The sequence below is a fragment of the Budorcas taxicolor genome, chromosome 21 (assembly GCF_023091745.1).
Source record: "Budorcas taxicolor isolate Tak-1 chromosome 21, Takin1.1, whole genome shotgun sequence".
Classification (NCBI taxonomy): Eukaryota; Metazoa; Chordata; class Mammalia; order Artiodactyla; family Bovidae; genus Budorcas; species Budorcas taxicolor.
Genome location: NC_068930.1, coordinates 32,408,325 through 32,425,080, shown reverse-complemented (window position 1 = coordinate 32,425,080; position 16,756 = coordinate 32,408,325). Strand labels below are relative to the sequence as shown.

Below are 16,756 nucleotides of genomic sequence, written 5' to 3'. Positions count from 1 at the left end.
CACTTAAATTTGCTTTCTCCACTAATCTCTTTCTGTCCTGGTAATAAAGGGTAGAACATGTCATTTCTGTCTCTTACTAGACTAGGAATTGAAGCCAGCCTGTGTCCTTACGCATGGCTGTTTACACAGGTGTACAGGAAGGACCCCTACCCTGAGGAGACGAGACAGAACCACGTCTTGAAGCAGCCGGCTGCGGCTCACCCTGGGCAGAGGCCAGACAAGGAGCAAGGCCTGAGCTATGAGCCGCAGCCTCCGTACACAGAGCGGCAGGCTGGCAGGGAGTTGGAGCAACCCGCATACAGATATGATGCCTCTGGCTACCCAGAGCAGTTTGCTCGGAACTATGACCCCCGTCTGCGCTATGACGACCGCCTCCTCACCTACGAGGAGCAGTGGCCCTACTACGACGACAAGCAGCCTTACCAGCCCCGGCCTCTTGATGGTCAGCCTCCCGCGGAGCCAACAGAACGAGGGTATTTCCCCCGTTTTGAGGAGCCGGTGTCCCTGTCCTATGAAGGCCGACCACACTACGACCCACTGCCCAGGACCTCTACCTTGCGGCACGAAGAGCCGCCTGCCCCTGCCCCTGGGTACGACGTGCACGGAAGGTACCGGCCTGACACGCAGCCCTACTCCACCACTGGCCCCAAGGTGCCCCCTGAGCCCAAGCCGTACTTGGACCAGTACTCTCGGAGTTACGAGCCAGTGCCAGCCCAGGGCTTCCCCTCCAGGGCAGGCCCAGGCCACTATGAGCCTCTTCACAGCACCACGCTTGCTCCGCCACTTGGCCCCTCGTCCCAGCACAAGCCTGAAGCCGCGCCCACAGGCACCAAACCCCTGCCTCCACCCCCGGCTCCAGCCGAGGAGGAGGAAGACCCAGCCATGAAGCCACAATCCGTGCTCACCAGAGTGAAGATGTTTGAGAACAAGAGGTCTGCTTCCATGGAGAACAGGAAGGATGAGAGCCATTCCACTAGTTTCAAGGTAAAGATCTGATCACTGTTTCCCCGCCTTGTGTCCAGAACACATTCAGTGATGAGCGTGCAACATGCCTAAGATGTGTATCTTCTTTCTCTGCAGCCCCCAGAAGTCACGTCAAAACCGGCAGGTGCTCCTGTCCCAGGTCCCAAAGCCCCTGCTCCGAGTCAGCTTGGTGAACACGACAGAGCGGCACACAGGTGGGTGCTCCACAGCCTCGTGGGTGGGGAACAAGCCCCAGCTGGGGAGTGGCGGGGAGGAGGGGGTTTGCGGGTCTTCACCTGAAATCTGCCATGTATCTTATGCAGCACATCTTTGTTATCCTTTCCATAAACAAATCTGAAAATTTTCTAGCAAATTTCTAACATATGCTAATATACAATTTTAGAGCCCTAACTTCGGAAGGATGTTTTTAGTTTAATAGTGCCGTTGGCACACAGGCTGTTAGTTTTTAGCGACAAGAAAACAGATAGCTGTGAACTAAACTTCATCTTTTTAAATTTTTGTCTGTACTGTGCAGCATGTGGGATCTTCGTTCCCTGAGGAGGGACAGAGTCCATGTCCGCTGCAGTGGAACTCTTGAGTCCTAACCACTGCACCCTGGGAATCCCAAACATAATCTGTTAGTGAGCATGTAGCCTGTGACATGTGCCTGCCGTGGTCAGGAGCACGGTCAGCATCAGGATGACTGGGTGGAACGAGGCTTCGGGGACCTGCTGTGCACGCTCCGCACTGTGGCTGCCCCTGCTGTTGCTGAGTGATGGGCTGCGTCTCAGCAGTTCTCTGGCCTAATGTTTCATTCGCTTATATTTGTGCTTGTAATAAAGAGGAACTGCTGTCTAATTTCCTCTGGTTTTCCTGATGCCTAGTGCTTCCATGCAAATGTAGACTACTACGGTGTCTCCTTTAGCTGGGATCATTCACAGATAGGCTCTTGTACAGGGGGTAAGTGTGTAATAACTGACAGCTTAGCCCTCCTTGGTGTGAAGCCTAGTGTATCTGTTTCTGATGCTGAGTTTCTGAATTACCCAGCAGGGCCTAAGTAACAATACCTCACTTTGCTGATGGTTGACTTCCTTTGCCTTTCATCACTGTCTAGCTCCTTCCTCACCTGGGGATCATCTGTCGATCCTGGCATCAAAGTCTTGAATTCTCAGTTGTTGTTCTGACAGTGGTGCACATGCTGGAGCTCCCCACTGTCTGCCTTCCCTTCTGTCTCTGCCTCTAACCAGCTGGTTGTCAAGCTCAGTAGACGGGTTGTGTTAGGAGAAGGCTGCCCTCTGAGTGTGATGTGTGTGCACGTAGGGCCCAAGTTTCGGCCTTGGTGGCTGCCCCGCTCAGCTAGGTCACGAGTAGTCAGGGTGTCAGTGGAAGGTCAGAGGTACCTATTCTGTTCTCTTTGCCAAGTTAACGTCTCAAATGTTGTTCCATTTATCACTCGTCAGGATCCCTGAACCACAGAGGCCTCATGTGAAGCCACCTGAAGACATCGTTCGGGCAAATCACTATGACCCCGAGGAGGATGAGGAGTACTACCGGAAGCAGCTCTCCTACTTCGATCGGAGAAGCTTCGAGGCCAAGCCCCCCACCCACGTCCCCGCTAGCCACCTCTCCGAGCCCACCAGGCCGGCTCACCCCCAATCTCAGCCACAGTTTGCCGGTTACTCTTCCAAGTGAGTCACTTCATTTTAGATGTAAATTTTCAAAGTTAAGGTGAAACAAAGGATCACTTGCATCAAATGGAGTCAGCCACACAAAGTTCAGTGTGTTCTGAAGGGAAATGTTAGCTGTGTCATACTTACTTGATTTCTGTGGGTGTTAAGCAGTTCAGCATGCATGCTATCCAGCCTGGGGTGTGTAGCTTTGTTCTTAGACCCTGGCGTCATCTGTGTGAGCTTCTTACATTAGAAAAGATGTTAAATGTCAAAGGGTTCTAAGGGTCCAAATACTTTGACAAAGGTAAGAGGGTGAGCATTTAAGAGACTGACCTTGAAGTCCCTCCTTCCCACGTGGCACACTCAGTGCTGCTTCTTGGCATTCTTCTTGGTTTTTGTTCTTTAAATATAAAAGCAGGCTATGCTAGGGAGTGAAGAGTTGTTCGGTGTTTTCCCAAGGCAAGAACAAACTTGCCTGCTATCACTGTTTGAGCTTGAGGGGACGTAGTGACTTCTGGTCCACTTGTCAGCGTGGGGCGCTGTGAAGGGGGCAGCACGGGGACTGAGCTCCGAGGCCCTGCCCATCGTCTTCCTGTTCCGTGCTGCACCCTTGTTTGCTTGTCTACTGGGCCTCTGGTTGCTTTACTTTTTTGTGGATTTTGCTGGGTCACAAGCTACAAGCTCACCTGTGCCTGTGTGGGTTCCTATGTTGTGTGTGTTCTGGTTCTGCCTCTGGTTGAGCCCTGACTGGGGGCGAACTTCGTTCTGAGAATGGAGTGTAATCGCACACAGGCACAGGTGGGCCCATACCTGAGCAGAACAGACTCACAGTAATGAAGACAGACGTGGATGTGTTACAAGGAAGTCGTTTACACAGTGTTGGTAAGCAAGTCCTAGGTCAGCAGGAGAGGGAAATTTGGAGCCGTGTCTGAGCTGAGAGAGGCTGTTGTGTCCTCTTCAAAAGCTTCCATCTAGATAGTCTCTTTTGGGACCCCTGCAGTAGTAGTGTTTGAATCAGTAACTAGGACTGTTAACTACCAGGACTGGTTCAGTGTAGCCAGGTTGAGACATTGACAGAACATGAGGCAGAAACATAGTTCTGTTTGTGGCAGACTTAGATTGACCGTTTTCTTTGACTTTGCTCTTGTGCTGGCTTTGCCACCACCTAAATTTCTTGGCTCTTAGACTAGCTCTGACTGCTGGTCTAGGAGCATCCGTGTAAGACACTAGTGTGAGCTACGCCATGCGGGCCCCTCGCAGTGCACACGTGGCAGACTTCCTGTCCTCCTAAGGGTGTAGTTTTTTGAGCTGACCATGCGACTGGACCACGACCAGAATCTGTGACCATTCCAAGGTCTGTGCTACCGTGTGTGCGCGTAAAGCAGGTGCAGCGGGGCTCTGCAGAGCTCAGGTGGCAGCGCTGCGATTCTGGGTCCTATTGTAAAGGTGTCTTCTTTGTGAATTTTATGTGTTCCCATATGAACAGTTGGCAATCTGGAAAAAAAAAAGGCATACATGGCACAGTTTGATTTAAATGAGTCTTAAAATCAAGCAGTGTTTGCTCCTCTAGGAATTGCTAAACAGAGAATGGATCTGGTAAATCAAGGGCAGATTTAAAGACTACAGTGTCCATGTTACTGGACGCAGCAGAGTCCTGTCCCTTAAATGCTGCTTTTGGCTGCTTTTGGGCAGAGTTTGAGGAGCTGTGACAGAAACTGTGTGGCCCAAGAAGCCGAAACATTTCCTGCCCAGCCCTTAGCAAAAACGCCTGCTAGCCCCTGCTTCATCCTCTAGTGCCCAGCTGGTGCCTTAGATGCAAAAGCAGATGGGAATCTAAGGAGGATTTGAGCCAATAAATGTTTCGTCAAAATACTTACCAACCATTGCAATTTTTTGTGAACGACCATCTTCGGTATTATGAGTGTACCCGAAATTTCATCTGCCATTTGGTTGCCATCTTCTGGATGTCTTACTAATATTCTTACTATATCTGTAGTGTCTTCACCTCTCTGGTGCTGATGATGGCTTAACTTAGTTTGTGTATTTTGGTAGAGTACCCATACTCATAGGGAATAAACTGTGAAATTCTTAATTGAAAGCAAGCAACTTGGGGATGCCTAGAAGGATGGGAGCTTCCTTAGTAGTGTGCGTCATCTTCAGGTGCTGATGTGTCCTCATTTTTCACAGGGGGAAGGCTGCTGAGGCTGAAGCTGTGGACAGGTCGTTCGGGGAGAAGCGCTATGACCCACTGCAGGCGACGCCCCCACCTCCGCCGCTGCCCGCTCAGTACAGCCAGGGTGCTCAGCCCAGCGCCAACACGGCTCTTGGCCTCCACGCACACACCAAGGGGCCTCACGGTGAAGGTAGACGGCTCAGGAGTGGGCAGACAACTGTTACAGTTAGACTTATGAGGCTAACGTTAGACTCGTGCTTTCTAAGTAAAAGTGGGTTTATGTAAGAAAGACACACTTGAATCCTATGGGCTTAGGACAGTGAAAAATAAGGATTTTGTTGAATCCTATGGGCTTAGGACAGTGAAAAATAGGGATTTTGTTAAAAGTACATCTTTTTCATGACTGTTGCCTTATAGCTAGATAGATTTTATTCTGCCTAATACAGCTCAATTTCTGTACGTGGAGTTTACCAGTATGTCCAAAACTAAATGAAGGGAGGTTTGTAAAAATCATGGTGACATCCCTCCTCACACGAGGTCTCTCAGCAGGGCCATCTTGGGGGTGTCCCTGCGTGTCTGCCTGTGTCTTGTCCTCCACATCTGTGATCAGTAAACTGTCTCCCTCGCCCAAGGTGCCGCCCCCACCCCCCTTCCTGCTTTCTTCAGCTTCCTCCTGCGTCTCAGCAAGTACACCTCTCCTGAGCCTCCCGCCATCTTTCCAGCCCGCAGCCCAGACACCCTGGGAGGGCCTGTGGCCCCACCCCCACCCCCTGTGGCGCCCTCCCAGGACACACAACGGCGCACGTCTCTGTCGCACGTCCCACTGCTGCAGACGGTGCTGCTCTAGTCACCGGTGTCCACTCCCAGGGCTGTGATTCGATATCACTGTATGCTAGGATTTTCTTTTCACACTGTCATGTCTGCAGACAAAGTTTAACTTTTTACTTTCCAAACCTTATGCCTTTTTGTTTTTTGTTGTTTTTTGCCTCTCTGCAATGGCTGGGATGTGCAGTGCTGTGTGAATAGAAGCGATAATAGCACACCTCTTTTGCTCCAGCTCCCACTTTGGGAGAGCAGATGGGCAGTGTGTGACTTCTCTGGGTGCCCTTCCTTCTAGTTTGCTGAAAACATTCTATCAACTGACTTTATGTGCAGTTGTCCTTGGTATCCGCAGGACGCCCCTATTCTGCATGCACACTGAATGAAATCCATGGAGCAGACGTCCCTGGTGGGGCTGGTGCAGTACAGCGCCCACCCCCCGCTTGGGTTGCACATCCGAGGATACAGAAGGCCAAACGCACTGTAGAGGATCCCATGATTTATTTCCTTTATTCTGTCCTGTGATAAGTTATATTACTATGCTCACAAAAAATTTTCTTGTCCTTGTCTGGTTTTGGTATCAAAGTTGTAATGGTCTCTTGAGAGCTGGGACAGGTTTCCTCTTTCTCTCATTTCTGGAAGAGTGTGTCAAACACTGATATTAACATAAAATGCAGTTGGTGTTATTTTACACTGACACCAGCTGTACAGAAGGTTCCTGACTTAATGACGCTTTCACTTTACTGCAGTACAAAAGCAAAACACACTCAGTAGAAACTGTACTTTAAATTTTGGTCTTTTCCCAGGTTAGTGAGTAGTACAATCCCTTGTGATGCTGAGCAGCAGCAGTGAGCAGAGCCCCAGTCAGCCGCCCCATCACAGGGGTGAACAACTGACACCGTTACAGCTGTCCTGCACCCAAACAGCCAGTTTGTTTTTTACTCTCAGGACAGCATTCAGTAAATCACATGTGATACTCACCATGCTGCTCTAACACTCCCAGGGGGATCTAAGAGGATCTGTACATGGAAACTCTCGTTAGTCCACATCTTTGCCAGGACTTGGCATCACCACACTTTCAAAGTTTTACAAATTCAATAGATGTGAAATTGTATTTTTTTGGTTTTGGTTTTTAATTTTCCTAAGTAACAGTGATGTTGCTATGATTACTGGTTTAGTCTCGTTTTCACTTGTATTTTTGCCTGTTCAGTTTTTTGCCTGTTCCTATTGGTTGATGCTTTCTTATGGACATACAGGTTTTTTTCTCCTAATTTTTATCAATTATGCATGTTACAAGTAGCTACTGCCACTCTGACTTTTCTTTTTTGACTTTAATTATGGTGAGGTTTGTAGTACTGATTTAACATAGACACATTTGTCATTCTGCTTCAGTTTTGTCATGGACACTGGAGTGGGGCTCCTCTGATGCCAGTCTCTGGAGGCACGGCCCCGACTCCAGGTGCATCAGCGCCGTCCCAGGTATCACACCGTGCTTTCTCTTGCTCCCTCATGATCACACACAGCCACCAGGGTCATGTGGTCCTCAGACTGGCAATCAGCCCCAGCACCGCCTCTTGACACCAGTGGGAGAGACAAGCAGGTGGTGGTGTTGAAGCTTGTTTCAGGAAGTAAAGGCATTTGGGTTTCTATCTTCTGTTGGATGAAAAACTGTTTCAAGATTTATTCCTAGAGACCAAGTTTAGAATTACAGATACCATAGTTTCTGCAGAACATTACTTGTCGATACTTTGATGAGCAAATTGTTCATCCAGGTGGATTTATGCTTGGCCTGTTGTAACATCTTTTCCATCTCACCAAGCATTATAGTCAGTAAGAGATGGATTTCTAATTCTGTTTTTATTCACGCCACTGAACATACTTGTTACTTTTTCTTATTAAAGTATAGTTGACTTCATACTAATTTCAGATGTACAGCATGGTAATTCAGTATTCACAAATTAAATTACGTTCAGAAGTTCTTGAAATACTTCTCTACTTTTTTTTCAGGTAATGCCATGTCGTTGGATTTTCAGAACTCATTAGTGTCCAAACCGGACCCACCTCCATCTCAGAATAAGCCAGCAGCTTACAGACCAGCCCCCCGAGAGGACGCTGTCCAGTCTGCCTTCTACCCCCAAAAGAGTTTCCCAGAGAAAGCCCCAGCTAATGGGGTCGAGCAGACGCAGAAAACCGTCACGCCAGCATACAATCGATTCACACCAAAACCATACACAAGCTCTGCACGGCCATTTGAACGCAAGTTTGAAAGTCCTAAATTCAACCACAATCTTCTGCCGAATGAAACCACGCACAAACCTGACCTGTCCTCCAAAGCCCCCGCTTCTCCAAAAACCCTCCTGAAGTCTGCACAGCCTCCTGAGTTTGACAGTGGCGTGGAGACCTTCTCTGTCCACACCGACAACAAGCTGAAATACCAAGTAAACAGTGTTAGCACGGGACCGAGAGCAGTGCCCGTGAGGTAAGAGTCTTGTCTTTGCCCGGCCTGGTGATCGGCCTCATGTGAGTCGGGTGTAGTTGGGGTACTTGCCTGATGATCTCAGCTCAGACTTGAAGGTGAGTGGTGCCATGCCATACGCTGGAACCACTGCCATAGCAGGGATTCTGCAGAGATGATGATAGTGCTGTCCTGAAGCTACTGCTCATGTGGCTCAGCTGTCCTCACTCACTGTCCTTGCTGTGTAAGAACCAGGTTGAGGGACACTGCAGCTCATTCAGCATGACACGACCCCAGTCTGACCTCTGACCTCCAGCTGGGGAGGCACATCCGGAAAGTGTCTCGAAAAGAGTTTGTTTCCTCACCCACTGTTCATTTGCAGTGAGGGTAAAAAGAAACACTTTCTTAACGGTTGTGGTCAGATGGTGAGCAGATGAGAAGAGGCCAGCCTGCCTGGGGCCGACTCCCTGAACCCCTCCCTTGTCTGCACCGTGACAGCCTCCCTCAGCCGCTGATACAAAGGGACAGTCAGGTCCACCTGCAGGCTGCCCCTGGAGCAGAGGGAGTCAGGGTCCCGAAGGAGCAGGCCCACCCCTTCATCTGGCTGCTCAGGAGTGAGGCTGCAGGCCCTCACACTTAGCTTCATTTTGTCCAGAAGCTATCTTGCTAACCTTTAGTCCTGGCTCAGAACTTAACTCTGCGAGATCCCAAAAGCCCCCACTTTTAAAGGAGAATTGGTACCGCATCCTCTCCACGTTGTGTGACCATGCACACGGGCTGGCCCCTCTCCACATGTGTCTGCCTGCACCAGGGTCTTCATGACTTCATGGAGCTGGATGTCTGTGCTCTGGGTGGGAAGGGAAATATGTGCACACCAGAAATCCTCAGTGGGGAGAGAGGAGGCCTAGTGAGTGTATATTCTATCATGTCTAAGATGCCACTGTTGCCTTACTTATCACTAAGAAGGAAAAAACAAGCTATCAAAACATGATGTGCCATCAATTTTAAAACACCAGTTTCATGGATGTAAGATGTTGGGTGAGCAGTGTATCAGGCTTTGCATGTTCTGGTTGCAAAACTTGTCCCGGAAGGGCATGTTTAGTTATTCCAGTGAGTAGGATCTGTCACTGAAACTACTTACTAAAATACCTTGATGATGTGGAGAAATATGCTTGATTAACACAGCCGTGGGAGCTTCTATGTGTCACTAGCAATGTACTTCAATGGCTGTTTCTGAACTCAGTCCCTCAGCCGTGGAGGAGGATGAAGATGAAGACGGTCACACAGTGGTGGCTACTGCCCGTGGTGTGTTTAACAGCAATGGTGGGGTGCTGAGCTCCATTGAGACCGGTGTCAGCATCATCATCCCCCAGGGAGCCATTCCCGAGGGGGTGGAACAGGAGATCTACTTCAAGGTCTGCCGGGACAACAGCATCCTGCCGCCTTTGGACAAAGAGAAGGGTGGGTGCACGCTTCAAGCAGCCTGCATGCTCTTGCAGGCATATCAGGCTGTGAGACAGGATACCTGGCTGCCCTCAGGTTCCTTCTGCTGGGGAGGGGCCTGCCAGCCAGTCCTGGCTGCCCTCCCCCAGATTCATCTGTGAGTCCTTACCCTTGGCAGCTCTGGAGATGGATTAGGTAATAGGTAGCACCCACTCCAGAGGCCTCACTCGGAGCAGCCGCCTGCTGGTGCAGGTAAGCTGTTGGATCAGCCCCCATCACGCCCAGACCCTGCACAGGCAGGATGCATCCCCACTGGCTGCCGCAGCTTGTGTCACAGTCTTCCTGGGTCAATCAGGATGACACAATAATGAACCATGTTACAACTTCTTTTAGAATGTTTGCTTGTTTCCTTAAATAGATCGTTTTCACTCACTTAACTCTGTAGCAAATACAACAGTAAAAACGTAAGGTACAAGTGACCTCTGTAAAACATTTACGTGTGTCTCATACCATCAGGACCCTGCGGCCACCAGCAGTGTGCTGCTCTTCAGCACTTGACACACGGCTGCTTTAAAACTGAGACGGGCTAGATGTTTTGAAATAATGTTTTGGATACATTAGGTTATATAAAATAATAAAATTGACATCACGTGTTTCTTTTTACTTTGTAACATGGCTACAGGAAAATGTTAAATTACCTCTGGAGTCTGTTAGGTTTCTCTTGGTCAGCACCACTCAGAGAACTAACCACCTTTTGGCTTTAAGGCCTGTGGTTAGGAGAAGGGTGAGAAGAACTGTGTCCAGAAGGAGGCAGCTGTCTAACCTCTTCTCCCTGCTCTCCCCTCCCCCAGGTGAGACCCTGCTAAGCCCCTTAGTGATGTGTGGGCCCCATGGCCTCAAGTTCCTGAAGCCGGTGGAGCTGCGCCTACCACACTGTGCGTCCATGACTCCTGACGGTTGGTCTTTTGCTCTAAAATCATCCGACTCCTCGTCGGGTACGCTGTCTTCTCTCTGTCCTTTGGGGCTTTGGGTGCTGTCATTGATTGAGCCTGGGCTGATGGCGCTACTCACGCTGATCATGAGCCAATTGCCCTCCATTCCTCTGGCCTTGTAGGCATCACCGGTGTTGTGGAGTTTCCTTGTGACGCATCTGTTGTAAATGAGAAGGGCAAGGTGGGGAAGCCTCTGCCTTTTAACATGGATGATTTGGCCAAAAGTGGACAGTTTCATGGTGGTCAACAAAATTATGTCAAAATTTCTAAGATGTGGTGGGAGAACTGATACTGTCCTGCATACATAGGGATTTTCATCTTCTTACAAAAAGGACTTGATTTATGTAATAACTTGTTTTTGGTTACTTTAATTTCTCAATGTACAAAATGTATATATTACTTTGTAGAGTGTGTGTGTATACACATAGACTGGAGGAACTTGAAAGATAAAAGACCTTCCACTGTGATCATACTTGGCCATGGTTTTTCCATGTAAAACCCTAAATACTTCTGTAATACACTATTTTAAAACGGCTTTTTGCTGTCAAGATCATGAATTTCAAGGCTTCCATTGCATTTTCACATTTCTCACTTCCTTGGGTGACTAAGTCAGTTAGAACTTTCTATATTTTTGGTATAGATCACTTTAGAATTTAAAAGTCCTTCTGAATTTTTGATAAATCAGATGATCCAATTATGCACTTTTAATTTGGAACAGTATGAGTAAAAGTTTTATGGTGTAAAGAGCATATTTTAATACTACCTAACATAAAATACTACATATATTCACACGTTCTCCATTTTCTGGGGAAAGTTAGTTTTTACATAGTAAATATTAAAGCTGTTTCTTCAGGGCCTCCACTGAGAACATTGCATTAGCCTAGTTTGAAGTAGTGAATTGACATTAATAATAAAATTACACTTAAAACGTGTATACTGCAAGTCAGGTCTTAGTATGGGCTGTGACCATCCGTGAATCCAAAACAGGTTGAGAGCCCTAACTGTAAGTGAAAATCAGTACGCTTCAAATAGTTTGCCTTGTGCCATAAAACGTCATTTTTTTAGATTGAAACTTTTTCCTGTGTTAAATTTGAGTACTTAACACCTGGAAGAGAAATGTGCTTCTGTGTAATTCTGTATGACTTTGGAATGCTTTTGCTGCTATAAATTTCTTTTTTAAAAACTCAAGGGTAGATTTCAATAGCTACTGACTTAATCCAAGAAAAAACGAGTATACTGAAAAGAATTTCTGAACCTAAAGATACTTATGACAACTCTGAGGAAAACCTTATCTCAATGCCTGAACAATTTGTTGTCTGCAGTTATTACATAAACCTACATGTATCTTTGAACTGAACTCCTCTGAACTCACATGATCCATGACATTGCTGAGGTAATGGACAGCCTACTGTGTGAAGGTTCTGTGGGGTGTTTGAGAGTCTCCCGGCTTCTAGGTGCCAGTTAGGACCCCAAAATCGCCTCTGGACACCATCCTCTGGGGGTACAACTGCTCCTGGTGAGGAACTGTTGGTGCGCAGGCATCAACTTTTTGACAGTGACTTACTGTAGGCCCCTACATCAGGAGATGCCCTGGAGAAGGGGATGGCAACCCACTCCAGTATTTTTGCCTGGAGAATCCCATAGACAGTGGGCTACAGTCCATGGGGTCACAAAGAGTCGGACACAACTTGAGTGATTAACACCAACACTACCATGGACATAGGAGACAACAGGCCATCCCAGGTCTTCTTCATGCTGAGTCCACTGCCAGGGCTGCTTAGCTGCAGCTGGGAATGTCAAGTCACCTGGTTAAGGGCCCAGGCCTGGCTTCAGTCTCACACAGCTCACTGACTTGGAAGCTTCATGATGGTTTTTCTGTACAGCCAGAGCAGGCTGAAAAACTCTGGCCCACTCTCACTGTTTTAATTTTGGGTAGAGGGAAAGAGGGTCTTTTGGTGGGGCTCCCTGTGGGATCTAGTTCTCTGACCAGGGATGGAATCCGTACTTCCTGCAGTAGGAGCAGAGTCTCAACCACTTGGACCACCCCAGAATTCCCAGGGAAGAGAGTCTTTCAAATTCTGTAGAATGTTGAGGGTTTCATTTGGTGTGTCAAGTGTGAGAAATGTGTTCTTATACTCAGCTCAAATGGAATGATCATACAAATTAATCCAGACTTTTGAAAGTGAAAGAAGAGTACTTTTAATGAGTGTTTGGACTTGGGCAAACTGGAACTGTCCCAGGCATATAATCACCCTGACTTGTATTTATTTTTTAAAAGGCATGAACTTAAAGAACAGAAATCTGCAGCAGCTTTTGGATCATTCAATTCCAGCGGGTCTGCAATGAAAAGAAAGCACTAAGAGCTTTGGTGCAAGTGCAGTATGCTAAAGGAATAGAGGAGAATTGTGTACACGTTTTATTTGCCCCATGATTGCAAGCAGTTTAAGAACCAGAAATGACGTGGACTTTTTTTTCTCTTGTAGGTGATCCTAAAACCTGGCAAAACAAGTGTCTTCCTGGAGATCCAAATTATCTTGTTGGCGCAAACTGTGTTTCTGTCCTGATTGACCACTTTTAATCCTTAAAATATACGAACTTGATTAAATAATGTGAAACTGGGTTAAACTTACTAAATCTAAAATGGAACCACTCTATCAAGTAGTACCTTTTCCTGGAGTTGGTCCTGCAGTGTGTTAGTCTTACGCGCTGTGTTTGGATGGGGGAGGCTGAGTGTGCGTGCCTGGGAACATGCTGCCCACCGCCCATTTGGGGCTGGTGTGGGCTGGAGGCTTAGAGATGCGATGCTTTGTAATGACTTTTGTACTTTTATATGGTCACTTACTTAACATTGATTTCCGTTAAAATACCAGCCAGTAAATGGGGTGCATTTGAGTTCTAGTCTTTCCAAAGTACACTGTTTCAGATTTTATTATGGCCCTGGCCTAAACACACACGTTTTATTATGCATGAAGTAATATGCACACGTTTTTAAAATGCACCTCGAATATATAACCAGTGTAGTGGATTTAACAGAAATGTATAGCAAGGGGAATTTGTGGTGTGTTGGGGGGGAGGTGCGGGTCAAGTGAAGACAATGACTTACTGTATATGAAAACTCACTTTTCTTAGGGAAGGACACCAAAGCATGAGACTGGTTCCGTGGCCTCTTCTGGATCCATAAACTAACCATATCACCACAGACATACTGACCAGCAGGAATGCCTTACCCTCATGTTTTTGTTAGATCATTCTGTCTGTGTATCACTAAGTTTTATGGCTTTGTGTGCATCGAGATACTGTATCATGAAAAAGATGGAGTAAATTGTGGATTTGGTGGTTTCAGAAATGTGTGATCACCCAGAAGAAAATAATGGTGTGATTTTGGGTGGTGGTTTTTTTTTCCGGCAGGAGGCAGTGGTTGTTTTTCTTTTGGCAATGCATTTGATAAATTTTGATGTTTTAAGGATGCTTGTACATAAAGCGTGCATACCACTTTGTTCTTGGTTTGTAAATTAACTTTTATAAACTTTACCTTTTTTATACATACACAAAACCAAGTTTCTTAAGGCTACCTTTGTATTCTCTCCTGTACCTCTTGAGCCTTGAACTTTGACTTCTGCAGCAATAAAGCAGCATTTCTATGACACACACAAGGTCATTTTTTAAGAAAAAAGAATGCACAGAGTTGTTACATTTTTAAGTGCTGCATTCAGAAGACACAGTTACTCAGAATTCTCTAGTTTGAATAAATTCTTGCAAAGTATCCCTACTGTAATTTGTGATACGATGCTGTGCCCTAAAGTGTATTTTTTTACTAATAGACAATTTATTATGGCACATCAGCACGATTTCTGTTTAGATAATACACCACTACATTCTGTTAATCATTAGGTGTGACTGGATTTCTTTTACAGTTATTAAAAACTCTCAAATTTCTAAATCTACAGAATAAAACTTTTTAAAATAAGGTGCTTGTTTGTCTGTTTGCCCACTGGTTCTAGTGTCCTGCAACTTCACAACCTAACATAAAATCCTGCAGACCAATCATCATCACTTGCTGCAGTGTTGGGCCTTGTTTGGGCGGGGGGCAGGGAATTCCCTGTAGCCTGGCAGAGAACAGGCCATCTTAACATTGTGCCCGTAAGTCTACATGGGTTATGTTTATTCATATTCCTGAGGGCCAACTGGTATATAATTGGTCTCCTCCCTTAACAGTTTCCCAAAAACATAACATGGACATTTTCTGATGTTGCTATATTTTGGGGGAGATAAGGTATAGCTTGCATCTATAATTGCTTTTGTGCCAGTACCATACTGTCTTGATTACTATAGCTTTGATTACTATAGCTTTGTAGTACATTATCAAGTCGGGGAGCCTGATTCCTTCAGCTCTCATTTTCCTTCTCAAGATTGCTTTGGTTATTTGGGGTCTTTTGTGTTTCCATACAAACTGTAAAATTTTCTGTTCTAGTTCTGTGAAAAATGCCATTGGTAATTTGATAGGAATAGCATTGAATCTGTAGATTGCTTTGGGTGGTATACACATTTGTCTTTGACTTCTTTCATCAGTGTCTTAAAAGTTTTCTGCTTACAGGTCTTTTGCCTCCTTTTTTCAGTCGCTCAGTGGTATCCGACTCTTTCTGACTCCATGTAGATTTATTATTTATTTGTTCTTTTTGTTGCAGTGGTAAATGAGATGCTTTCCTTAATTTCTCTTCCTTTTCTTTTACTGTTTGTATATAGGAATGGTACTGGTACAAAAGCAAACACAGCCAAACGGAACAGTGCAGAAAGCCCAGAGATAAACCCATGCACCTATGGTCATCTATGTATGATACCTCCTATAGTAATGAAAACAAAAACAAGTGGGACCTAATTAAACTCAGCTTTTGCACAGCCAAAGGAAACTATAAACAAGGTGAAAAGACAACCCTCAGAATGGGAGAAAATAATAGCAAATCAAATAACTGACAAAGGGTTAATCTCCACAATACACAAAGCAGCTCATGCAGCGCAATATCAGAAAAATCACCCAATCAAGAAGTGGGCAAAAGACCTAAACAAAGAAGACATACAGATGGCTAATAAACAATGAATATTGAGCATCTTCTCATGTATTAGATGCACATCAAAACTAGTGAAGCCTATCACCTCACACCAGTCAGACGGCCATCATCAGAAAATCTACAAACAAATGCTGGAGAGAATGTGAAGAAAAGAGACCCTCTTGCAGCCTTCATGGGAATGCAAACTGATAACAGCCACTGTGGAGATTCCTTAAGAAAACTAGGGATAAAACTACCATATGGACAGCACAATCCCAGGGCATTCACCCCTGTGGAAAACCGTAACTGAAAAAGTCGCATGTGCCCCAGTGTTCACTGCAGCACTGTTTTCAATAGCCAGGACATGGAAGCAACCCGAATGTACATCAACAAATGAATGCATAAAGAGATTGTGGTACATGTACATATTTTGGAATATTGCTCTATAGTTTTAAAAAAGAATGAAGTTGGGTTATTTGCAGAGATGTGGATGGACCTAGAGTCTGTCATACAGAGTGAAGTAAGAGAAAAATAATGCTTATATGTGCAATTTATAAAAATTGGTTCCAATGAACCTATTTGAAGGAATAGAGTGGACATGGTGGAAGGGGAAGATGGGACAAGCTGGGAGATTAGGATTAACACACGCTACCATGTGTAAAACAGCTAGCTAGTGGGAATGCTGTATAGCTCCGGGAGCTCAGCTTGGTGTTCTGTGATGACCTAGAGGGGGTGGGTGGGAGGGAGGTCCAAGAGGAAGGGGATGTATACATAGAGCTAATCCACTTCATTGTACAGCAGAAACTAGCAAAATATTCTAAAGCAATTATATTCCAACACGAACACCACCAAAAAGAAAAGAAATGACAGTATAAAAGATATCTGGGACAACATTAAGCGAAGCAACATTTATATTACAGGGGTTCAGGAAGGAGGAGAAAAAGAGCTTGAGAAAATACATGAAGAGATGCTAACTGAAAACTTCGTAACATGGAAAAAGAAATACTCAAGTCCAGGTAGTTCAGAGTCCCATACTGAATAAATACAAGGAGGAACATGCCATAACACATATTAATCAAATTGACAGAAAAACAGAGCATTACAAGCAAGAAAAGAAAGACAAATACATAAAGAATCCCCATAAGGTGGTCAGCTGATTTTTCAGCGGCAACTGCAGACCAAAAGTATGTGGCACA

General features: G+C 45.9%; 1 protein-coding gene across 5 annotated transcripts in view; it reads left to right on the top strand.

Annotated features, from left to right (window-relative positions):
- The window catches only part of TJP1 (tight junction protein 1), a 112,979-nt gene extending 98,545 nt beyond the window's left edge, over positions 1-14,434 (top strand). For 3 of the 5 annotated variants that reach the window (XM_052660124.1, XM_052660121.1, XM_052660126.1), the window contains 8 exons: positions 130-984; positions 1,081-1,178; positions 2,424-2,651; positions 4,821-4,996; positions 7,633-8,104; positions 9,324-9,541; positions 10,375-10,518; positions 12,999-14,434. In XM_052660124.1, coding sequence (XP_052516084.1) covers positions 130-984; positions 1,081-1,178; positions 2,424-2,651; positions 4,821-4,996; positions 7,633-8,104; positions 9,324-9,541; positions 10,375-10,518; positions 12,999-13,093 — 2,286 coding nt within the window. In that variant the 3' untranslated portion in view covers positions 13,094-14,434. The remainder of the gene's footprint in view (positions 1-129; positions 985-1,080; positions 1,179-2,423; positions 2,652-4,820; positions 4,997-7,632; positions 8,105-9,323; positions 9,542-10,374; positions 10,519-12,998) is intronic. The other 2 variants (XM_052660125.1, XM_052660123.1) reach the window with 2 other exon arrangements.
- The last annotated feature ends 2,322 nt before the right edge of the window (positions 14,435-16,756 follow it).